Genomic DNA, 24,962 nt, shown 5'->3' with positions numbered 1-24,962 from the left:
TCAGCATCCCGAGTAGCTGGGATTACAGGCACGCGCCACCATGCCCAGCTAATTTTTTGTAGTTTTAGAGATGGGGTTTCACCATGTTGACCAGGATGGTCTCGATCTTTTGATCTTGTGATCCACCCACCTAGGCCTCCCAAAGTGTTGGGATTACAGGCGTGAGTCACCGCGCCCGGCTAGGTCCCAGTTTTTAAAGGAAACTTAAAGGGCCTGGCCTCCACCTCCCCTCCCTACCCCGACATGGGATTGCCCGCCTCAACATCCCTGCCCTGCCCAGTGACCACCTGGCTCTGCTCTCACACCTCCAGGAAGAGGGAGCTTCTCATAGCATCATGCGCAAGCTCCAAAGGTCTGTTCGTTTTGCGTGGTCTGAGATTGCCCTACCATGCCCAGAAGAACGACATGTTGCGCCTTGCCTCTCCCTTTTTGAGTTAGGGGGGTTCCAGCAGCAGGAATTGCACCGTGCATTTGAAAGCACAGGGACTTCAAGACAAGTCATCAAGCAAGGTCAAAGGACAGGGTCGCTGTCTGTCACCTGGACCCAGGTCCCAATAGTTACCTCCAAGTCCCTGCAGCCTCACATCTGAGTCTCTGAGGCAACATCTGCCCTGACACATGAAAAGCCCTGCTCAGTCTTTATTAAATGGTTATCCTAAGAGGGGCACAGAACTTTCCAAACAGTCCCCAGCAGGAGCCGGGAGGTGTGGCTTTGCCTCGGTTCTGTGGCGCTGATGGGTCTTCCAGACTGCTTATTCTACGCCCTCTGCTGCCAGAAAGCGTAGGGAGCGGCAGTTACCTTGTCCATCTTTTAGGGTGTGAGTAATCCTTCCCGGAAACACAAATTGCTCATCTGCCAAAGTGATCTGTTCCCACTCCTGCTAGAATGTTCTCTGCTTTTTCCACACCTCTCAAGCCTGGGGACATGGGCACAGCTGTGTGCCAGACAGACGGCATCTGCAAGGCCCAGCCTTGCATGGGGGGGGGGCAGTCATTAGATGCCCAAGGTCCTGGTTCCCAGGCACTGCTTGACCAGGCCACCCCACCCTCACCCCACCCAGCAACCTCCTGGGCCAGAATTCCCCCCCCCAACCCCCCGTGAAAGCTTACCCGGGCCAAGGTGGGGAGGGGGCTCAGGAACCTTAATTCCTCCACATGGCATCCCTCCACATCCCAATCTATGTGGAGAATCCCCACAAAGGAGCCCTCACACCCCGTCCTGGAATCCAGATTTCATTCAGATTCTTGCTTCTTAAAATGACTCCATCACCTTCCTAACTGGGAATGGGAGGCTTCTTCCATGGAATGCATTTTCGTCATCTGGCGCCTCCAGCAGAACACCCAGCTTCCCAACCCGAGCTCCTCCAGGCCCAAGCTCCTCCTGGCCGGGCTTGCTTTCCTCCCTGGGCGGTGGTAAGGGAGGGATGGCCTGGACACCTTGGGTCTGTTGGCAGTGTTCAGACCGGGAATGCTATCAGGCACCTTTCCACCTCTTGCAAAGACACAGCCCTTCCATGGCCATGGAGGTTCTGTAACCTGCCAGCACACAGCGTCCCAGAAGCACTCAGGGGAAAGGATCATGCCATTTATTCACAGCTTACCTTCAGGGCAGGACCACCTCTGGGTCCGACAGGACTTTAGAGAGGCCATTTTGGAGGGTGGGCCTCTCTGAAGCTCAGTTTCCTCTTCTAGAGTGGTTATAGAGGTCATATCTTAGGGGACTTAGTGAGGGCCCATTCTTAGCTCTGGACCCTGACTGATCTGTGGGTAGGGAAGCTTGGGAGCCTCCTGGGTAGGGTGAGGATGCCTATCCTGAACTGAGAAGATTCTGAAAGCCCAAGATGAGCCCTGCTTTGACTTCTGCGTCTGCCTAAAGCCTGGAGACAGGCAATCCTCAGGGCAAGGCCAGCTCACCTCACCCCCCCTCCCCACAGAAGGCTTGGCCCCAGATGTCCTCTGGGATTTATGACCACAGGGGAGGAGGAAAAATACTGGGGTTTTCCACCTTCCTCCTGGCCCAGGAACCCCCACTGCTCACAAGGAAAGGCAGCCTGGGGCGGGGAGCGCTGACGGACAGTGCCACTCAGCTGGGAGGGCCCGGGTCTGCTGACTAGCAGGGACAGGCAGCAACCCATATGGTCTTTGGCTCTTACCTTCACAAACATGGCCTCCAGGCTGGTGTTGTCACCGTGGGATGTGGCACAGTGGTCCTGTTCATTGGCCAGACTGATGCCCGTGGCACAGTGCAGCTCCTCCAGCTGGCTGTGGCAGCACTGCTCCTGCACCATCCTGTGGGCGAGGGGTGGGCTGGGCCAAGGCTCTGTGGGCAGGGGGCCCGGGGCACGAGGTCCTTGGGGATGGGGCGCTCTCACCTTTGAGCCTCCCCTTCCCTGCTCCCACAGACACAGAGAGAAACACATAGTGCACGGCATACAGAAGGGGTTCAATTAGCGTTTAGTTAGAAAGGCTTGGCTGGGCGAAGTGGGTCACGCCTGTAATGCCAGCACGTTGGAAGGATGAGGTGGGAAGACCCCTTGACTCAGGGGTTTGAGACCAGCCTGGGCAGCAAACCTGGTGAGACCCTGTTTCTTTCTTTCTTTGTTGAGATGGAGTCTCTGTGGCCCAGGCTGGAGTGCAGTGGTGCGATCTTGGCTCACCGCAACCTCCACCTCCCAAGTTGAGGCAATTCTCCTGCCTCAGCCTCCAGAGTAGCTGGGACTACAGGCACACACCACCACACTCAGCTAATTTTTGTATTTTTGTAGAGATGGGGTTTCACCATGTTGGCCAGGCTGGTCTCAAACTCCTGACCTCAGGTCATCCGCCCACCTTGGCCTCCCAAAGTGTTAGGATTACAGGCTTGAGCCACCGCACCCGGCCTCTTTTTTTTTTTTTTTTTTTTTTTTAAAAAAAAGAAAGACTGAATGCAGAGTGGTGTCTGGAGCCAGAGTCAGGAGCCCCAGTTTTGCCACCAGAGTGGCTATCACTCCTCTGAGTACTGGGCCTCACCCGCAGAATGTTCCTGAGGATTTGAAAAACAAAAAGCGGCTGGGGGCTCACTCTGGGCCCGACCTTTCAGAGCTCTTCTCAGCACTCATCCCGGCTTCAGGCTCAGAGCAAACAGCTTCTGAGAGTCCCATGGTTGCTGTGATGGCATCCAGTGGCACGGCCCACGCCTCCCAGCCCTGCCAGGGCTCTGGTGAGAGGTCCTCAAAAACCCGGAGCTTGTGTAGCAGGGGGGCCTCGACCTGCCAAAATCAGCTCCTCCGACACAACCATGAGGTTGTGACAGCTAGAGGCTGGCATGGGCAGGCTCCAAAGGCAATGAGCAGGAGAGGAGCGTGTCACAGGTGGCCCCCGACCAGACCCAAAGTCACCCCAGCTCCGGCTAAAGCCAGCAAGGGCAGGAAGAGCCGCCCAACCCATGCCTCCAGGAGAGAGGGTGGGGGCCTCCCCAGCCTCTTGGCACTGACAGCCAGGCCGCCTCTGCACAGAAATGGCAGCCGCCCGCGTACCTTCCCCCAAGCTTCCCCAGGGGGCCGGACGCACCTTCCTGCAACCATCCCCAGGGGGCCGGGCGCACATTCCCGCAACCTTTCCTGGGGGGCCGGACGCACCTTCCCCCAACCTTCCCCAGGGGGCCGGACGCACCTTCCCCCAACCTTGGGGGTGGGGGGACGGAGGCACCTTCGGGCAACCTTTCCTGGGGGGCCGGACGTACCTTCCCCAACCTTCCCTGGGGCCGGATGTCTGCGCCCAGCAGCCTGTTTGTCTGAACTGCCTCCAGGCTCCGGGATGGAATTACCGAGCTGAGCTAGCGCACATTTCATGCATGCTTTCGGTGGATTTGCAAATGACAGGCATTTCACGAAACTGCCAGAGACAACCACCAGACATGTGTGCATCCATTCAAAAAACACTGGCTGGCCAGAAAATCGCAAGTGTTAGTGAGGATGTGGAGAAGCTGGAACCCGCGTGCATCGCTGGTGGGAATGGAAAAGGTGCAGCTGCCTCAAAGCGCAGCTTCTCACAAAATTAAACACGGAAAAACCACAGGGCCCAGCAATCCCACTTCTGGGTACAGCCAAAGAACTGAAAGCAAGGACTCAAACAGATATTGCACACCCATGTTCACAGCAGTTTTTTGTGGTGTTTTTTTTTTGAGACGGAGTCTTGCTCGGTCACGCAGGCTGGAGTGCAATGGTGTGATCTGGGCTCACTGCAACCTCTGATTCCTGGGTTCAAGAGATTCTCCTGCCTCAGCCTCACGAGTGGCTGGGGTTACAGGTGCCCGCCACCAGGCCCAGCTAATTTTTTGCATTTTTAGTAGAGACAGGATTTCGCCATGTTGGCCAGGATGGTCTCAAACTCCTGGCCTCAAGTGATCCACCTGCCTCCGCCTCCCAAAGTGCTGGGATTATAGGTGTGAGCCACCTCGCCCAGCCTCACAGCAGTATTATTTACAACACCCTAAAGGTGGAAGCAAGCTAGCATCCCAGGCACTGCTGGGTGTCCAGCTGCCTCAGGCTCAACCCCACCCCCTGAGCCTCTATGGGGACTGGCCCTCGCTCACCCCAGTCCAGCCACCCCGGCTCCCCTGCTGTGCCACCCAGCGCCTGCACACCCTCTCCTCTGGGCTCTCTCTCTGACTGTTCCCTCGGCCTAGGATGCTCTTCCTACTTTCCATACTCCCCACTCCCTTGCCCCCTTCAGGTCCTGGCACAGTGAGGCCATCCCCAGAGCTCTGTCTAAAATTGTAAACCCATCATGAGCAGAAGCCCCATCCCTCCCTGTTTCCCACACGGCTCACCCTGTCTTCCTACAAACCATCAGACTGACTTATTACTTCTCTACATTCTGCATCCCCTGTAGAATGCCACCTCCGCGAGGCCAGGGGACTTCGCGTATTCCGTTCATCGATGTATCCCCACTCACCAGAATGCAGCCTGGCACCCAGCAGGCCCTCAGTGAGATTTGCAAAATAAAGAAGGGGTCAGAGAGGTGCTGGGCTGGAAAATGTCAGCTAGGGACACTGCATGTGTCCAAATTCCTCCAAAAGACGCTGAAGGGCACGTGGGTTTAATCTAAGCCAAGGTTTTGGTGGATTTAGATCCGGATCCCAAGGAATGTCGGGCCTTGGTGTAGACCTGGAGTCAAGATGATATATGATGGGAAAACATCAAAGCTGCCGTCTCCTGACCACCCCGAAAGTGTCCTTGTTAAAGCTGCAGGCTGCTTAAACCCTGCCTGGCTACAGCCCACGGTTGCAGAGAGGTCGGACTCTCCCTGCAGTCCTCTCTGAGCCTCTCATCCACTGGGGGAGCTGACGCCCCCTCCTTTGGGCCCCGAGGGACCCTCAGGGCCTCACACCCTCAACTTCTGCACAGGACAGCTGGCCTGGGCTCGCCTGCCCATGGCTTTCATCCTGCCTCTTCCTGAGCATCAAGAACTAATAAAGATTTGTTGAATGAACAAAAACTGATTTTACTTCAGCTGGTGAGCCTCACAGAATGCCAATTCAAAAGAAGAGAACTCGGCTGGGCACAGTGGCTCATGTCTATAATCCCAGGACTTTGGGAGGCCAAGGTGTCAGATCACTTGAGGCCAGGGGTTCGAAACCAGCCTGCCCAACTTAGTGAAACCCCATCTCTACCAAGGCGTGGTGGAGTTCGCCTGTAATCCCAGCTACTCGGGAGGCTGAGGCAAGAGAATCACTAGAACCCGGAAGGTGGAGGTTGCAGCAGCTGAGATTGCGCCACTGCACTCCAGCCTCGGGAACAGAGCGAGACTCTGTCTCAAAAAAAGAAAAGAAAGAAAAAATAACTGGCTAGCAGAACAGACAAACCAGGTGGTCAGTGATCCTTGTTTCCTTACATCTTTTAAATATCACTATTAAGAGGATTCTTGTAAATCAGATTTGATTTCTGATCTACCCTATCCCTTCCCTGCCTTCATTAAAAATGATAATCTGTACAAAACTCATTAGAAAGTCCCTTCATTAGCATCACTGTGCTGCTGGCCACACCCCCCACCTGCAGTCCTTGCCTCACCCAGACAGGAGCTCTGACCTCTACAGACTGGGAAAGCTGGGGCGGGGTCCTGCTCACACAAAGACCCTACAGCCTGCCTGCTGCACGTTTACATGGGCTCCATCTCACTGTGAGCTGGAGCCCAGGCTCAGCCTCTGATTGGTGCAGACTGCATGGCCAATGAGAACAGGATAAAGGGGAAGCCCGCAGGAATGGTTGGAGGGCAGCAGACAGCACCTGGGACCACAGGACAGTGACAGAGCAGAGCTGGGCGGCTCAGTGGCTCACTTGAGAAGCACGTAGGACAGGTATGTGGCCTCTGGCCTGTGTGCCCACTGGGATGAGTCAATGGGCCTCTTGGGGCCTAAGTGACACAAGTGGCCAGTCACTTGTATCTGGGGACCTTTGAGTGGTGTCCCGGGCATTGAACCACATGTTCCAGGGATACTGTCATATGGAAACTCGTGATACCTAGCCAGAATTTCCCAAGGCCCCTCGTGATGAAGCAAGCACCACCAGAAACAAGTCGAGAGCCACAGGAGAGTCTGGACTTGCACCCACACTTCCCATAAAGAGAGAAGGAACTCCCTCTCTGGGTGGGTCTCAGAGGGCAGTGGGTTCCTTCTGCGGCCCTACTCCTGAGCCTGCAGATGCCCTCTTCTCCCTGTGTCCCCAGTCAGCCTTCCCTGTGTGTGTGTCTGTGTCCTCGCCTCTTCCTCAAAGTGGATTAGAGTCTGCCCGAATGACCTCATTTAACCGTATCACCTGTTTAAAGTCCCTGTCTCCAAATAGAGTCACATTCCGAGATACTGGGGGTTAGGACTTCACCAGATGGATTTTGGGAAGACACAATTTAGCCCATAACAGGGAGCCACTATTATTAATACCTACTGAAATAAAAGAACGTGAGGCATCAGCCAGTGTAACCCCTCCATGTGCAGACAGAGAAACCGAGGCCACAGATTCAGTGGCTCTCTGGGTCTTGCTTGTGAATAAGGATTTTAGTCACTACTGACTTCTCACCAATGTCTTTGACAAATTTTGGAGCTATCTTTTTTGTTTTTTTTGAAACAGAGACTTGCTCTGTTGCCCAGACTAGAGTACAGTATCTCAATCTCGACTCACTGCAACCTCCGCCTCCCAGGTTCAAGTGATTCCCCTGCCTCAGCCTCCCCAGTAGCTGGGACTACAAGCGCCAGCCCCCACACCTGGCTAATTTTGTATTTTTAGTAGAGACGGGGTTTCCCCATGTTGGCCAGGCTGGTCTTGAACTCCTGGCCTCAGGTGATCCACCCACTTTGGTCTCCCAAAGTGCTGCAATTAGAACTCGCCCAGCCAATCTCTGATCGTTATAACAGCCCTGAAAAGGAGGTATCATGGTGCCTTTGAGCTGGCTCAGGTCATCCAGCCAGAAACCCAACCAGGTTGGTCCACCTCCCCAGCCCTTGTCCTTCCTGGGGCCAGGCTGGCTGCTGTCCATGCAGACGGTACACCAAATGCTTGGCACTGATCACCCACAGCCTCACTGCAGAACTGTCGGCGGCCCCTCTGACACTTCCAGCATTTCCTGAACCCGCCACAAGCCAGGATCAGGGCTCCCACTCATCAGATGCCCCATAAATCCTGACTGCATGGTCTCCTAGTCAATTCAAACTGTGCAAGCTTCCTGTTTTCCTTTGTTTGGTCTAGAATGCTTTTGACTTTTCAAGAATTTCCTCCACCAGGATCTATGTCCTTCATCACTGCTGGAAGGCAGCAACCCGTGCACACCCCAGCACAAATGCGAATCTCTGGGAGGAGGTGGGTGAGCCGGGTGAGCTGTCCCTGCGCATTCTTCCCATGACAGCTCTCCACCCCATGCCCCTGGCTCCACGCGCCACAGCCGCTTCGACTCGGACTTCAGGCAGACAAAACAAATGGATGGCAAATGCTGGATGCTTCCACACCCTCGCCTCCCAGACATGTGCTACGAGTTCAGATCCTCACCTCACTGCTTACCAGCTGGACAACCAGGAAAAGCCCGGTCTCCTGTTCTATCAAATGGGGCTCATGACAAGGTTCAATGAGATAACATACATCAAAGGCTCCACGTAAAGTAGGTGCTCCATAAGAGCTTGCTGGGGCTTTCACTATTATTATTGGGGGATGGGGTCTCACTCTGTGGCCCAGGCTGGAGTGCAGAGGCGCAACCTCGGCTCACTGCAATCTCCATCTTCCGCGTTTAAGCAATTCTCTGCCTCAGTCTCTGAGTAGCTGGGATTACAGGCACTTGCCACCACACCCGGCTAATTTTTGTATTTTTAGTAGAGACAGGGTTTCACCATCTTGGCCAGGCTGGTCTTGAACATCTGATCTTGTGATCCATCCGCCTCGCCCTCCCAAAGTGCTGGGATTACAGGTGTGAGCCACCGTGCCCAGCCTTCACTATTATTTTTATGATGATGATCAGCATGACCTAATCTCATCATTTATTCTTTTTTTTTTTTCTTGAGACAGAATTTCGCTCTTATTGCCCAGGCTCGAGTGCAATGGTGCAATCTCGGCTCACTGCAACCTCCACCTCCCAGGTTCAAGCAATTTGCCTGCCTCAGCCTCCCAAGTAGCTGGGATTACAGGTGTGCACCAACATGCATGGCTAATTTTTTTTTTGGTATTTTTACTAGAGATGGGGTTTCACCATGTTGGCCAGGCTGGTCTTGAACTTCTGACCTCGGGTGATATACCTGCCTCGGCCTCCCAAAGTGCTGGGATTACAGGCATGAGCCACCACACCCAGCCTCTCATCATTTATTCTAAGCTTATATAGTCTCAGAATTTTCAGAGATCTTGAGTCAATGTAGGGAGAGAAGAATAAAAACAGTAGATCCAGATGTGGGCTACTGCACAAGGTGAAAAACTGGCTGGTGAAACACTTCACTCTGTGCCCGGCTCATGGGCATTTCTGGGATATATAGGTGGTCTGTGTTTCCATTCGCAAGGCACTTTAGTCACATGATCTCCTGTGCTCCCCAACAACTGTCCCCCTCCCCTTATTATTTTTGAGATAGAGTCTCGCCCTGTTGCCCAGGCTGGAGTGTAATGGCACGATCTCAGCTCACTGCAACCTCCACCTCCAGGGTTCAAGCGATTCTCCTGCCTCAGCTTCCCAAGTAGCTGGGATTACAGGCATGAGCCACCATGCCTGGCTAATTTTTGGTATCTTTTTAGTAGAGATTGTGTATCTTTTTAGTTTCACCATGTTGGTCAGGCTGGTCTCAAAGTCCTGACTTCCTGATCTGGCCACCTCTGCTTCCCAAAGTGCTAGGATTACAGGTGTGAGCCACCATGCCCGGGCCCCCCTTTTTTTAAAGAAGAAACTGACTTGTCCACAGCTGCCCAGCTGTGGCAGAGCAGCCACGAGCCCACATCTTCTTGCTCCCAGTGAAGGAGACAGATACCCTGACAATCACAGTGGCACAGGAAGGGTTGGCCAAGGCCCTGTGCCACGAGGGAGGCAGGAGTCACCCACTGCAGCACCCGCAGCCTGGACGGATCCGGGCCTGAGTGTCTAGCCTCTCCCGAGAGGTCTGGCACACATCGTCCCTTCCTCCCCTGCTTCCCTCTAAAGGAACACTGTTCCAGTGAAACAGTGGCCACTGGCAAATGTACCTGCATTCTTTGGATTCCGAGGCATATGGCAGCGAGCAGTCCTTCTGATGAGTGGCCATCCGGTTTCCATCCGCACAGCAAGCCTCCATGAGGACATCCGCGTCCACTGTGCAGGGAAGACAACAAGCTGAGAGGGAGCTCGCCACCCAAGGAGCGGAGGGCCCCTCCCAGGTGCACCACCAGGACACGCACATCCTTCTATCTTGACTACAGCATCAGGCTGGTCTGAAAGGGCAGGGGACACATCCTTTAGTCACTCTGCAAACCAGTACTGAAAACAGCACCAGGTCCCAGGTGGAAGCCTGGGAGCCCACACCCTACTCCTTCCTAGAAAGGCCTGAATCCTTCCCCGGCTGAATCCCCTTCTGAATCCAACTTGGACGGGGTTGCAGCTCAGCCCCCAAGATCCAGCCACAAGCTGGAGATGCTGACGCAGTCCCTGTCCAGATGGGGTCCCTGCCTTCACAGTCCAGTGGTCAAGAAAGACAGGCCCCGCTGACAGAGGCACGTCCACACCGCCAGTCAGTCCTGCCAGCAGGCAAGGCAGGGCCAGGAACAACCGACCTGACTCTTTCCAGAGGAGAGACTGCAGACAGGGAGAGATTCAAAATGCAAAGAGCTGAGGCAAATAAAAAGGAAAAAATATCAACTTTTTTTTTTTTTCTTTTGAGACAGAGTCTCTCTCCGTCACCCAGGCTGGAGTGCAGTGGTGTGATCTCAGCTCAATGTAACCTCCACCTCCCAGATTCAAGTGGTTCTCCTGCCTCAGCCTCCCGAGTAGCTGGGATTACAGGCGCCCACCACCATGCCTGGCTAATTTTTTGCATTTTTAGTAGAAATGGGGTTTCACCATATTGGCCAGGCCGGTTTCGAACTCCTGAACTTCGGAGATCTGCCCGCTTTGGCCTCCCAAAGTACTGGGATTACAGGTGTGAGCCACCATGCCCGGCCTGAAATCCAACATTTCTAGACCAGCTTCTGTAACCCACGACTGTGTTTTCTCCTTTCATCTTAGGGTGGGAGTGGGGACATGGGCCTCAAGCTACAGATGAGGAAACCGAGGCTGGTGATGGTTTCTGCCCTTGACTTGCCACAGACGGGGACCTGTGAGAAGACCGGTGAGGACAGAACTGGGAGGGCAGGGAGCACTGGTTCGGGAGTAGTGGCAGCCTGGCCACGTTCTCTCACTCACAAAAAGAGCAGATGAAAAGGTCAGGCGCCAAGCAGCCGGCCCACGCCCTCACAGCCAGGCCACAGCCCGAATGAGCTGGGCACACAGGCCCTTGTGCCCCATGACCCAGCCCAGGCTACAGCCCCAATGGGCACCCCCCAGCCCCACAGCTCACAGAGGGAGACGACCCCATGGTACCTGAAGGAAGGAGCAGCCGGGTGCCAGGTGCCCACATACTTGGCTCTCAGTCTAAGGGAGTCACATGCCAGAAAGCATTAGCACCGACAGCCTCAGCCTCTGAGCAGAGGGTCACCTCTCGGCAGGACATTACAAAACTGGGCTTCAAGAAGCCCCACGTTTCCTTCCTAATGGCTTTCCAATCCCTAGAGGGTAAATCCCATGGGGCTTGGCAGCATTCCCCACACACAACTGTGGCTGCTCTGCCTGAATGCATTCTTCTTCCGGTCTGGGCCCGCAGGGTGGCCCAGAGTGAGGTTACTGTCTGCTGGGTGAGGCAGTGCCTCTCTAAACCACCCTACTGGTCATCAGCCACTGTAAGCACGTCTAGAATATGCCACCTTCAGATGCCCCAACCCATTCTCAGCAAGGGAGGAGGAGAAACTTCCAGAAACATTCCAGAATGGGTAGGGTCAGTGCACAAATGAGCTGGGGCTCAGCCAGGCCATTCCACGTGGCCAGAAGGAGGGGTCTCACCTAGAACTGTGTCCCCCAGTGTCAACTCTGGGGCTTTCCCTTTTCCCTGGGGCTTCCAGAGAATTCAGAGCTGCTTTCTGCAGTGCAAGGTAGACCCACCCTTCTTACTCTCACCCAGCTCCCCCAGGGTGGCAGGAGTCCTGCAGTCGCGTCGGTAATAGTGAAGGTCTGTCCCACACAAAGCCCACCAGTTTCCAGTGGCCTGACCACTCAGCCCATCCACCACCTCAGCTGTCCCCTCTCCACGTTCCCCAACGATGCTGTTGGGTGGACGTGAGATTCACCAGGAGCCGGAGCTCACGTCAGATTGTCTGGAGTTGTAAGCCTCCGGCACCAAAGTAGAAGTCATCAGAAGTGACAGCCCCGTTATCATGGGGATAACCTTGAACGTTCCCATTCATTCGTTCATTCTTGCTCGAATTCATTAAGAAAAGCATTGACCAAGCCAAGCCTTATCTGTTACAGATGAGACACGGCTGTGGCGCACTCCTGGATGAACACGATGTGATCTGGCCATGTGGCCTGACAGTGACGCTGCTCTCCCCGTGCAGCCAAGCCCGGTTCCCATCTCTGTCCCCACGCCCCCTTCACCCCTTCTCCAGTCAGGCCTATTCAGTCCCCCATCTGCAGTTTCACCCTCACGTCTTCCGCAGCCCATCTCCTGTCCTAGCCCACCTCCTGTGCCTGCCCCGTCACTCTCTTCTGGCCGCATGCCTGCCCACCCCAAATGGTCCGGGTGTCCTTCTGCTCCCACATCACCTCCCGTGCCTGGCGCGTGTCTCCCCATCCTCCAATGCCCTGCCTGCCTGCCTTACCCTGATAGCCACAAACGTTGTGAGGGCACGGTCTGTCTCCTGTCCTTGTATCCACCCAGCGGGTGGCAGCTATGGAGCTGAGTAGAAAGAGTGTCAGCTTTGGAGCCAAACAGCCGTGGGTTCCAGTCCCAGCTCCAGCAGTTTTTTTGCTCTGTGACCCTGGGCAGGTGACATCGCCTCTCTGAACCACAGCTTCCCCCGTGGGAAAACGGGGCCTGCACTATCTTCCCAGGGTTGCTGAGAAGAGGGATGAAGTTTATAAAGTTCCAAGCACACAGAAAGCTCTCCGTCAACAGTGGCTGGAGGATTAAACAATTGAAGGGGATTAACTCATTGTTGCTCTGAAGAAATGAGGGGCCGGGCGTGGTGTCTCATGCCTGTAGTCCCAGCACTTCAGGGACCAAGGTGGGTGGATCACAAGGTCAGGAGATCAAGACAATCCTGGCTAACACAGTGAAACCCCGTCTCTACTAAAACTACAAAAAATTAGCTGGGCATGGTGGCGCTCGCCTGTAGTCCCAGCTACTCAGGAGGCTGAGGGCAGGAAAATTGCTTGAACCCGGGAGGCAGAGGTTGCGGTGAGCCGAGATCGCGCCACTGCACTCCAGCCTGGGCAACACAGTGAGGCTCCATCTCAAAAAAAAGACAAAAAGGCAATGGTTAAAATGGCAAATCCTATGTGATGCATATTTCACCACAATAAAAAGTACCTTTTTAAAGCAAAATAATTTAGTGTTTGTTGGCCATCCTGTCACATCCTGCCTTAGGAAAGATGGCCATCTGACGTTTGTCCATTGACTTACTTGCCTTCTTCAATCAATGTTGTTTTCATGCAGTAATCCCAACAGTGTCAAGCAAATTAATTTACATTGCATTTCACAATGTTCCGTACAGCAGTTTGACAGCGTATGCAATGGTTTGCATGGCAAGCTGAGACTTCAAATGAGACTTAAAATGTTCCGTAGAAAATAGATTGTAACTTTGTAACCAAAATAAACATGACTTAACAACTTTAAAAGAACAGCAAAAAAAGGCCAGGCATGGCATCCCAAGCCTATGATCCCAGCATTTTGGAAGGCAGAGGTGGGAGGATCGCTTGAGCCCAGGGGTTCAAGGTTGCAGTGGGCCATGACTGCACCACTGCGCTCCAGCCTGGGGGAAAGGGAAGACCCTGTCTCAAAACAAACCAAAAAACTAAAAACAAAAAAACACCCTGAGGCTCAGAGCTCCCTGTGTGTCCTGTGAAGGAGGGAAGATGGGGTGCAGAAGGGCCTTGGGTCCAGCCCCACCCTGGCTGTGCCGCCTGTACCCCTGTAGGCTCTTCCAGTTGCTCATTTACCTGGGGATGGGGTCACCTGTAGATATCCAAACACGGGGCATCCTGAGCTTCACTGCCCCATCACACAGGCAGGGGACCATCTGAGGCCCACAGAGGCACCTCCCACCTCACTGTCCTACACACCTGCTCATCAAGTCCTACCCGACATGGTGCCTTCTTGGTGCCTGCCCAGGACCCTCGGCCAGGCTGGAGCGGGGGCAAACAGGAGACTCGGGCTAATAGATCCCCCACGCCAACTCCATGCCACATGGGTACTGAGAGTTCTGCAGGGGTCGACAGCATCCAACCAACTGCCTAATCAGTCAGACCCACCATGACACCTTGAGAAGGGTAGAAATCAAGGCCATTTGTACACAAACCCTAGGGCATCCGGGCGGGCCTGGAACACTGTGAGTCAGGAAGGTAACATGGACCAACTGAAGCCATGACTGCTTCTTCTATCCCCGGCCACCAGCAGCTGTGCGCTGCTCTGAGATCCAAAAATTACCAGTCCCACACTGGACACCCACCCAAGCCAAACAGGCACTCGCTGGTAACTCGACACCCCATCACTGGGCTATGGGGGCTCAAGAGAGAAGCAGGGCCTCCAGGGACCTGGAATCTTCTCTCCCAGGGAAGGCAACACTGTGGGTTCAAACTGCTCAGCCTTGAATCTGGCTCCTTCTCTTACTAAGCCTCAGGAAGCCTCATTTCCTTCATCTGTAAAAATGGGGGAAGAGGCCAGGCGCTGTGGCTCACACCTATAATCCCAGCACTTTGGAAGGCCAAGGCAGGCAGATCACTTCAGGCCAGGAGTTCAAGACCAGCCTGGCCAACATGGTGAAACCCCATCTCTACTAAAAATACAAAAATTAGCCGAGCATGGTGGTGGGTACCTGAAATCCCAGCTAGTCATGAGGCTGAGGTGAGAGAATTGCTTGAACCCAGGAGGCAGAGGTTGCAGTGAGCCAAGATCACACTACTGCACTCCAGCCTGGTGACAGACCAAGACTGTCTCAAAAAAACACCAAAAAACAAAAAACCATGGGGGAAGATCGATGAGATAATCCAGGAAAAGTGCTTACATCAGCACCCTGACCACAGGAAAAAAACACAATCTTCAAAACTAAACAAAAGGAAAAAAGTTATTGCACCAGGCTTGGGAGAACATTCTTTTTCAAAGGAACCACACACTCCTCCAGAATGACATGGCGCCCCATGGCCACCATGCCACCATGTCCACCACCTCTTTTCAGGAGAGAGGCATGCCAGCCGGCGTAATTGGTGCAGATGGATGGCTCAGTTCACAGGCCTCAGATACCATGTTGCCTGGGACAGCTGCTAAAACTAAATTTTTTCCAGGTGCGTTAAACCTCCATACAGATTATGGGGCAGACCAGCAGCATGCCCCATGTTCCAAGGCACACAGAGAAACTCAGGTCACATGGCCCACAGGGACCATGCCCTGGGATGCCTGGGAAGGATATGGCCCTGTGCTCTAAAACTACAGATACTCAGAGAGATTCTGTGCCACTCCTTGAGTGGAAGCTTCTAGAATGTCAGCCTGCTAGCTGTGAACATCGCAGAAGCTTTGGGCAACGCCTGATCTCGTTCCCGGCAGCCTGTGAGCCACTAGCATCTTAATATCCAGATTGCTGCCGTGCAGACTGCCACAGTGGGGAGACTGGGGTGCTGGGGAGACCAGGAACTGGGGAACCCAGAGGCCTGGAGTCTGCTTCTGATCTCACAGTTGAGAGTTTTCCCACCTGGACCCTTGTCTGGGCCTCAGTTTCTTCATCTATAAACTGAATGGAGGATTTGGCCTGCAGTTAAGAGCAGGCTCCCCAAATCCCACCCTGTGTACGGGCATTGCTCTGACACAATTTCTACCAGATTGCAACAAAATAGGGTGAAAGTAAAGCAGGACCCAGGGACCTCCACAAAGCCGGCCCGATTCTACCTACAATGCTGTCTTTTATTAGGAGACTGTGTCCTTCCAAAATTTGGTGCATTAAAATGTCCCCTACCTCTATGAAGTGGTGATGATATGAGATGGTGATTGATTGGGTTTCTGTGTGTTTTATTTTAATATCCTCATCCGGCAAATGAGGATATTTGAAAAGTTGGCAAAGCTCCGTGAATAGCTGGGGATGAAGAGAAGGCATGTGATCAGAAGCCAGCCTCAATTTCCTCGGTTTCCTCTGCTCAAGCTCAAAAACTCAGAGGCAGCTGAGGGCGTCAGATTTGAAAGTGAACGGGAGCTTGATGCTTTGTCCCGTGTGCCTTCTGGACTCACCACCCAAAAGGCTCATGCCCCTGCTCCACTCATCTGCCCCATAGCATTATCTAAAGCTACAGCAAAGACTTGGAGTGGCCCCACTGGTGTTCAGAACTGAGAAACCGAAAAGCCTGAAATGCAACGAGAGGTCAACCACAGAGACCCTGACGGAAAGTTCCAACCAAACAGGACTGCGCAAGACTCCGCCCAACCGCGAGAGTGCGCCCTGCCCCTCCAAGCCTGGGGAGCCAGCAGGGATCCAGCCAGGTTGGCCTATGTCCCTGCATCCCTTACAGGACCAGGATGAGGACAGACTCGTGTCCCTCTTCAAGGTCACCTGGCCTCTGCAGGAGGAAGCAGGGCAAACTAGAGCCTGCTCTTAGGGGTCCTGGCCCTGTCCCCAGCACAAGAGCTCCCTGTGTCCACTGCTGAGCCTGTTCCCAGCATCTGTCATGGTGATGACAGAGGTCTTGGGTGGAGAACCAGCCGAGAGGAAGCAGCAAGAGTGAAGAAGCAGAAGGCACCTCTCTGGGAAGGCAAGAAGCCTTCTCCCCACAGTTCCCTCCAGGCAGCTCTGGCCCAGGCAGCAACTTTCTGCATCAGCCCAGTGCAGAGAGGGCCATCCTCATCCTTCTACAACCCCCACCCTGCTCCGAGAGCCTCCTTGCCTTCTAGGACCCATCTACCCTGATGTTCCTCTCGCCCCTCTGGTCACCTGTCATGCACCCTCTGCACCTAGCATTTGGAATCTGGAGTTTCACAGGCTAGATGGTCCCAGGACCCTTGTTCTCCTCAGGCCAGCTTGTTCATGCCACACCAGCTCAAAGGTCCCTCCTCCAGGAAGTCCTCCCTAACTACCGCCAATGCACACACACATGCACATGGGACAAATATGTTCCTTTCTTGCATAGTCTCTTTGTACCCTGAGCTTCCCAGCACTTAGCACAAACAATTAACTCTGTACTTAGTGCCACAAGGCTGAGCCAGGCACTGTCTCATTCTGCATCCTGCTCCCACGCCTGCCCTGAGCAGTCATTCAGTAAATGTCCGTGAATGAATGAATGCACAAACGATCTCACATGATCCTAGCTATTCTATGAAACGGGGGCAAAGAGAGAATCACCAAGGTGCCCGAGGCCATGCAGCCAATGCAGAGGCAGGTTTCAGATCCAGCTCTGACTCTAAAGCTCACACACGCCCCACCATCAATCTCCAAAGGAAACAGGCTTCCCGCGAACCAGACTTAAAGATTCAAGTCTTCTAAAGATATGTGAGGCTAGACGGGCGCGGTGGCTCATGCCGGTAATCCCAGCACTTTGGGAGGCCAAGGCAGGTGGATCACTTGAAGTCAGGAGTTCAAGACCAGTCTGGCCAACATGGTGAAACTCCATCTCTACTAAAAATACAAAAATTAGCCAGGTGTAGTGGTGCAGGCCTGTAGTCCCAGCTACTCAAGAGGCTGAGGCAGAAGAACGGTTTGAATCCAGCAGGTGGAGGCTGCAGTGAGCCGAGATCATGCCACTGCACTCCAGTCTGGGCAGCAGAATGAGATTCCATCTCAAAAAGAATAATAATGATAAAACAGGTTCAAAACAACACTGGATCACCTATTTTGTTGGGCTGCTAAGAAGATGACATTCATTACTAAATGTAAAGCATTTCACCTGCATTACCCGGAGGACACGAACATCTCATAGTGAAGGAAAGAAAAGCAGAGAGGTTGTGGGTGTCGTCAAGATCCCTCTAGACACTTTCAGAATTGGGACCAACACACAGCTTCCTAACTCCCTTCTAATGTTTGCTCCACACAGTGTAGCACCCCACAAATAACCTGTAGGCAGCTAGGGCAACAGGCACCCCACTCACCCACCGCAGCCTCTAGTTAGGACCTGCGGGGGTTAAGGGCGGTGGAGCCCAGACTCCCTTCCCACCGCCTGGCCCGCTCCTTGCTCCTCACTGGGTGACTAGCAGCAGATGACTTAGCCAGCCCTGAGCTCCCCTCCAGCCTGAGGGAGTCTCTGATCCCAGAGAAGGTGACATAGTGGTTCCCCCTCCCACCCTGTTTAGTTATGGGGCTACATGTGAGATCATTACAAGGAAACTGGAACCATATGGGGCCTACAGAAGGATTCATTCATCAAATTGTTACGATTTGCTATTCTGCAAAATGAAAATCTTGTATAAAATATGCTGGTAAAACATGTGCCTCTTAGAACTGTTTTAATAAACTTCACCTGGAAAGCTGCCCTGCCCAGGTGCCCAATGCTCAGAGCCCGGCCTTAAAGTCTCACCAGGTCAGGGAAGCTGCTGGAGAAGTCGCTAAGCAGTGCGGTCTCCCCCAGTGGAGAGGAGGGCGCAGAACTGGACGTTTCCCTGGAAGTCTCGTATTTTCTCTTCCTTCCAGGCCTTTGGGCCCTGCCATTTCCCCTGCCAGGAACACCCTTTTCTCCATTCCCCCAGTCCCACCCACAGACTTAACCACTGCCTTCTCCTCCTTCAAGTCCCAGTTTGCATACTGCTTCCTCCAGGAAGTCTTCCCTGACTCTGCCAGTAGGGCTCGGTTCATTTTTCTGGATCTCCTAGGGAACGTGAATTGCATGGGGAGAAAAACCGGGTCTCTCTCCCTTCCTGCCACAACCACAAGACATACAGCAGCACCTGGCACGGAGCTATCCCTGAGTGAATGAATGACTGAATGGCTCAGAACACCACCTTTCCCAACACGGGTTTGGCAGTGACTACCGCCAGTCCTATGGCCCTGGGGCCTCCGTCCCAGCGCCTGGCTGGGAAATTCAGCATAGAAGAAAGTTCACAGGTTTCTTGGGGAAAACGATTTTGGGGTGTTGGCAGAATCGCACTCTTTCTGTGCTCCCCTCACATCAAGCCCTATCTCCTCCAAGGAGCCTCCAGGGAGCCCCCAAGTGCTGCGAAGGCCCCCAGTGCCAACACTTCCTAGGGAGGGAGACAACAGGAATAATAGCTAATATTAATAATATAGCTGTCGGTCGGTCGAGGTGGCTCAGGCTGGTAATCCCAGCACTTTGGGAGGCCAAGGCAGGTGGATCACCTGAGGTCAGGAGTTTGAGACCAGCCTGGCCAACATGGTGAAAACCCGTCTCTACAAAAATACAAAAATTAGCTGTACATTAATTGTATACGCCTGTAATCCCAGCTACTTGGAGGCTAAGGCAGGAGAACTGCTTGAACCCAGGAGGCAGAGGTTGCAGTGAGCTGAGATCATGCCATTGTGTTTCAGCCAGGATGACAAGAACGAAACTCTGTCTCAATAATAATAATAATAATAATAATAATAGTATAGCTGCCATGGTAGACACCATCCTATGTTCTTTCTCTTAATCCTCAAGGCAACTTAAGAAATAGGTTTTGTTCTCTTCATTTTACAAATGAGAAAACCACCAAAGCATCCCGCGGCTTTCTCTGCTGCAAACTGTTTCTAGTCTCACAGTAGCCAAGGAGCCCTGCAGGGCCTGAAGATGAGTCAGCCGCATGCCCCTTCTCCTGCCCCACACACCTCACAGGGTGGCAAATGCAGCCCTGAGTTGGGGAGCCCTCGGTGAGGCCTGGGAGCGGGGCCGGGAGCGGGGCGTGAGCCAGAGCCGTAGGTGCTGCAGGAGCGGCCCCAGCGCTGCCCCCCATGGCATGGAGCCTCATCTTCATGCATTGGTGCTCTGACCCCCACCTCCCGACTGGGAAACTTCCAGACCACATGTTTTCAAGCCAAGTTCTCCCTGGCCTTTGTTCTCCCTCCCAACTTTCTTTTAATCAGTCGGAAACGCTGCCTGGCTGCAGTCAGAGGCCAAGAAAGCCTTGGAGAAAACACAATAGTCTTTCCCAACACCTCCTCCTTTCTACTCCCTCCCACCCAGCTCTCAGTAAAGCCCAATGGGACCGACATACACAGGACAGACGGGCGGGCGGCTCCTCTCGGCCCCTTGGCAAGAAAGATCAGCGCCCTTCTCCATGTAAGCGGCCGGCGCCAAAGGAGTTTCTGCAGATCAGCTCACAGGCTCGCCATCTGCGGCCCCACGGCTCTCCGAGAGCAGGGGCGGTGCCACTCGTGGCCTTACATACAGGGTTTTGGAGGCCTCTCAGCTGTAGACAGGAGCCAGGCAGTCTTCAAAAACCCCTTCCCAAACTGTACCAAATTAAACCTGTTGAAACTCAAAGAGACTTCTCCCCAAAAGAAACAAAAGGCCCACAGGACATCCAGCTGTTTTTATCGAAGTGTGCAATCAGGAGGCTTTTTTAAACCCCTCCAGTTAGAAACTTCTCTGTGGAGAAGGATCGGCAGCGGCGCAGAGAGCCCCTCCCTCCGGGCCTCCAAGTCCTGGGGTGTTCATTCAGTCAAACGCACAGGGACAAACTGTTCCCTAACAGTAGACAGAAAAGAACAGTGAAAGGGAATGCAGGGACTCCCGGGCCGGAGTTTTACCATGCCTTCTCTCAGGCCCTCAGCGTCCTCATCTATACAATCAGGGTCTCTGAGGCTCCCTCCATTTTTAACAGGAGTCTTGGATGTCCCACCCACCCACCACAGGGCCCCTCTGGGTTCTCCCTCCAGCTGGCAGCCACCCAGCCGCCTGATGCTTGCTGGATGCCCTCTTCCCGCGCTTCCTCGCATCCAGCCCCATCTCCTCTAAGGAGCCTCCAGGGGCTGCGAAGGCTCCTGGTGCCAACACTGAGCCCTGCGTGTCTCCACCAGGTATCCAACCCCAGGAGGTGCCCAGGCCGTGCCCAGCACCGCCTCAACAACCACGAGGCTCTGCTGCCGCAAACCAGTCAAGAAGGCTCCGCAGAGCTCAGCCAGTCGCCTCCCCTCCCCCTCCAGCCCCCTTCAACCCCCCTCCTAGAATCCCCCAGTGAGCAGTAGTTGGGACAAGTGACCTTTTGACTAACAAAGGCGGTCACCAAAGGTTACAAGGAACTCAAACCAGGGATTAAGACCCGTATTCGGATTCCGAGGGTGGTCTAGGGCACTGCCCTGGACGTGGGCAACTGGAGAAACAAAGACGCCAGGAGTACCGGCCCTGGCTAGTGGCCCTGAGAGGTCACAGGTCCTGGCTCTGGTGCCCAGCAGCTGCTCTGATCAGAGGACCTCGTGGTGGTCCCCCCAGGGACCAGGCCTGGAGGGTTAGTGGGGAGAAAAGCGCAGGCTGGGTGGGCACCGTCCGAGAGCTGTCAGTCCCAGGGTTGGGGGCCTGGGGTCTGGGCCATCAATCAGATCTGCTATTGCAAACTCCATACCCCTCGCTACTGGGTCTAAGTGACCAGTCCCCAGTCCACGCTGAGCACCGAGTCTGGCAGAACCACTGCCTTGGGCCCTGTGTCCCAGGAGGGAGGCAGGGAGGAGGTGGCCAGGTCCACATCCCCTCCACCCTCCCAGCTATGACCCCTAAACCTCCGGGCTGCTCCCTGACTTTCTAATTTCTTCCCGTCCATCCCCTATTTCACGACTGCTAGTGTCTCCTAGGGAAACGACTGCTCCCCATCCTCCAGGCTCAGTTTTCTCATCCGCAAACTGGGTACAACGGTCCCTACCTGGGGGTGGAGGCGGGAAGCAGAGAGCAAAGAGGCCTGAGGGCGCCTCCGACGCCAAGTGCCAGGCGCCCTGGCCTCGGTCACCCCCAACCAGCGCCCCCCACGAACCCCCAGCGCCCGGAGTGGGGCCTCCGGAGACTGCTGGATTTGCTAGGACTGGGGTAGAAGGGTGTGTTTGAGAGGTGGGGAAATCCGGTTTGGAAACAAGTCCCCGGGCCGGAGAGGAGCTGCGGACCGGAGCGGATAGTGGGGGAGGGGGCGCCGCGCAGGGCAGCGCACGGGCTCCGGGTCCCGGTGGTTCCAAAACTCGCAGGGAGCGCGAGGCCGAGGCGAGTGGGGACCCTAACCGGGGGCGGCGGGCCCGGGGCGCCCCTACCTCCGGCCGCCAGCAGTGCGAGGCCGCCGAGCAGCAGCAGCAGCAGCGGGACCCGGCGCGACGGCGCGGCGCGCTCCATGGGCGGCGGGCGGGCGGGCGGCTGGCGGCGGCGGACAAAGGCGCGGGCTCCACGCTCCGGCCGAGCCTCGGCAGCCAACGCTGGGCCCGGGCCCCGCCGTTCAATTATCCCGCCCGGGAGGAGGGCGCGGCGGAGGCGGGGCCGCGGGTCTCCTGGTCCTCCCTCCCCGCGCCCCACGCCGCGGCCCTCCCTCCCCGTACCCCGGCCGCCGGGGGCGCGCGCCCACGGCTGGGGGCGGGGGCCTGGACTCCAGACGTCCCCGGAGGGGGCACAGAGGGGGCGCCTTCGGGCCGGATGCCCCCAGCCCTATCCCCCCACTTCCCGTGAAACTCGATCCCCTCCTCCCCCCACCCCCTCTCGAGGGGCGGGCTCAGGATCAAAGGTCAGCCCCGCCCGACTCGGCGCGGAGCAGCTGGGACCCCGGCCTGGAGTTGGAGGCTCGGCTGTGGGAGGTAGGGGGACAGGGACGGGCCCACCGCCAAGCCAGCACCCTCGGCCTGGAGGCTGCAGGTCGGCGGCTGACTCCAGGCGTGTCCCGGGGTGGGACCCGACTCTGCCCTCAGAGACAGGGACAGTTGGGCCAGGCCAGAAGGCAACTAAAATCCCAGCGGGTGCTGGGTCACTCGGGACACCAGAGCCCGAGGGAGAGACCCAGGATGTCACCGAGGTTGCAGGGGAGGCAGCCTTGGCGCTGTGCCTGCGGGGACCAGTTCCTTGTACAGGAATTCATGAGTACGTGGGTTACTGAGGATGAATTAGTCCTTGGAACCACAAGTAGATTTATTTTCCAAAGCAGAAAAACAAAATAGTGCAGGTGAAGATGCAGAGGAACGGGATGAGACTCATTGGACACCACTGAGCTAGAAGTGGCGTTCCTGTGAGTTCACTGTGGACCCCTTGAGCCACCAACACCCCTCCCAGCCTTACACCCAACAGAAACGCATACACGTGTGTCCAAAAGACAGAAAGGCATGTAGGAGAACGCCCATAGTTACAATTGTTCCAATTGGGAAAACCAGCCTCATCAAGGCAGATGAATAGCGTGGAGTACTTGGGCTTAGGAGCAGGACAAACTGAACAGGAATGAATGATCCGCACCTCACATGACGGGTAAATCTCACAGACTTAAGTAGGTGTAACAGAGTCAGCCACCAAGGAACACTCGCTGCATGATTCTATTTATGTAAAAGGCAAGAACAGGTTGGTGGCGGTGGTTCACACCTGTAATCCCAGCACTTTGGGAGGATGAAGCAGGCGGATTGCCTAAGATTAGGAGTTCAAAACCAGCCTGGCCAACATGGTGAAACCCTGGTCTCTACGGGAAAAAAAAAAATACAAAATAGCCAGGCTTAGTGGTGCACAGCTGTAGTTCCAGCTACTCAGGAGGCCGAGGCAGGAGAGTTGCTTGAACCCACAAGGCGGAGGTTGCAGTGAGCCAAGATCACACCACTGTACTCCAGCCTGGGTGACAGAGTAAGACTCCATCTCAAAAAAAAAAAAAAATGTGATTCTGGCTGGGACCGCCCAGTGTGGCCCAGTGCTCAGTGAAGCTAGGACTGAGAAGTCTCAATGGAGTTGGAGCAGGCAGCTGCTGGTGATGTGACCAGGGTCTTTTCTGGGGATGGGAAGGGAGTGGCTGTGCTGTGGGTAGCTGAGAAGGAAGTGGGGAGGAGGAAACAGGGACAGCAGGAGGAGGTGACCCTCCTTCATTCAGCTAGGCACCGATACTGCCCTAGGCAGGCAGAGGGACTGCTGGGAGGAGGACTGAGCCAAGCCTGCGGCAGCTGGGAAAATAAGCCGAAGCCAGGAGAGAGGGCAGCGGAAACCTGGCCTCCCCCAGCCTTTCCTGAAGCTTCAAGAGCTTACTCCTGTTCTGAGGTGCCCCCTTTTTAGGCACTCAGTCTGGTCCTCGCCCCAGGCCTGTCCTCCACGGCCTCTTGTCCCTGTGGCTGGTGACTTGGAAAGTCAGGCACCAGGTGTCAGGAAAGTAAGCACCATGAGCCTCCCAGCACCCAAAACCAACTAGAGGTCCTGACTGAGCCTGGGACAGACTGAACCTGAGCCAGACCCCCTGGGTTCCAATCCACGCTCACTACTCTCTGGCTCTGTGGCCCTGAGCCCTTGACTTCTTGGTACCTCATTTCCTCACGTGTCACGTGGGGCAAGGATTAGGACTTTGTAGCATCGTGAGAATTGAAGTAGACGCTGACTCCCATCAGGTGAGCCCCATGGAGAAAACTGTAATTTAATCGCTGTCAGCTGCTGTGCTGGTGGCAACAGTGATGTGCCCTCAGGACCAGAGCAGGGGAGCACCAGTCCCGACCCCTTCCTCATTCACTGTCTGGCTCTGGGCAAGTCCCTTTCTGGGCCTTAGTTTCCCTATCTGCAAAATGCAGGAGGTGAACCAGGCTGCTTCTAAGCATGCTTCAGACCCCAAAACCCAGGCTGATTCTAGGCCCTGTTCTCCAGTTCTGAGCACACCAGCTTTCAGAGGCCCACTGGAAGATTACAGCCCTGAGATTCTTGTAGTCCAGGTGAGCTACACCCAGGTGTTAGGGGAAGAATCCATCATGGGCCTGGACATTCCTGCACATTCTTGCTGAGTATGCCCCAGATGCAAAGCCCTGGTCGCTCCGTACCCGTGTTTCAGGGTCGTGTTTGCAACAAGCAACCGTGAAAGAGGAGGTACCATCTCCCTACAGACAAGTTTACCATAAAAGCAGTAAATGCCCCATACTCAGTGTTCTGCTGCATAATGCAGCCCATTGTGTGTACTGGTGACAATGACAGGCCCTTGACCTCGCCCACCCCGTACCGATCCCGGGACTTGGAAGACACAGGGAACTTGTGTGATCATCAGGCTGAAACTCCAGCTATTATTTTTCTGCAACGAATAAAGTCCCTGTCTCAGACCTAGGAGTCTCCGAACTAGAGGTTGGCAGTGCCTCTATTTGAATAGAGGTCTTCTGACTCGC

General features: G+C 54.9%; 1 protein-coding gene across 3 annotated transcripts in view; it reads right to left on the bottom strand.

Moving 5' to 3' along the window:
- FBLN1 (fibulin 1) overlaps positions 1–22,066 on the bottom strand; it is a 91,117-nt gene extending 69,051 nt beyond the window's left edge. For all 3 annotated transcript variants that reach the window (XM_064368215.1, XM_064368217.1, XM_064368216.1), the window contains exons 1-3: positions 21,909–22,066; positions 9,678–9,783; positions 2,154–2,289 (exon numbers count right to left, since the gene is read on the bottom strand). In XM_064368215.1, the coding sequence (XP_064224285.1) occupies positions 2,154–2,289; positions 9,678–9,783; positions 21,909–21,987 (321 nt within the window). In that variant the 5' untranslated portion in view covers positions 21,988–22,066. The remainder of the gene's footprint in view (positions 1–2,153; positions 2,290–9,677; positions 9,784–21,908) is intronic.
- Between the last annotated feature and the right edge of the window lie 2,896 nt (positions 22,067–24,962).

Source organism: Aotus nancymaae, unplaced genomic scaffold (assembly GCF_030222135.1).
Source record: "Aotus nancymaae isolate 86718 unplaced genomic scaffold, 86718_ANA_hifiasm-v0.15.2.pri h1tg000076l, whole genome shotgun sequence".
In the NCBI taxonomy this organism is placed as follows: Eukaryota; Metazoa; Chordata; class Mammalia; order Primates; family Aotidae; genus Aotus; species Aotus nancymaae.
The sequence above is the reverse complement of the archived record's forward strand: the minus strand, read 5'-3'. Positions and strand labels throughout refer to the sequence as shown.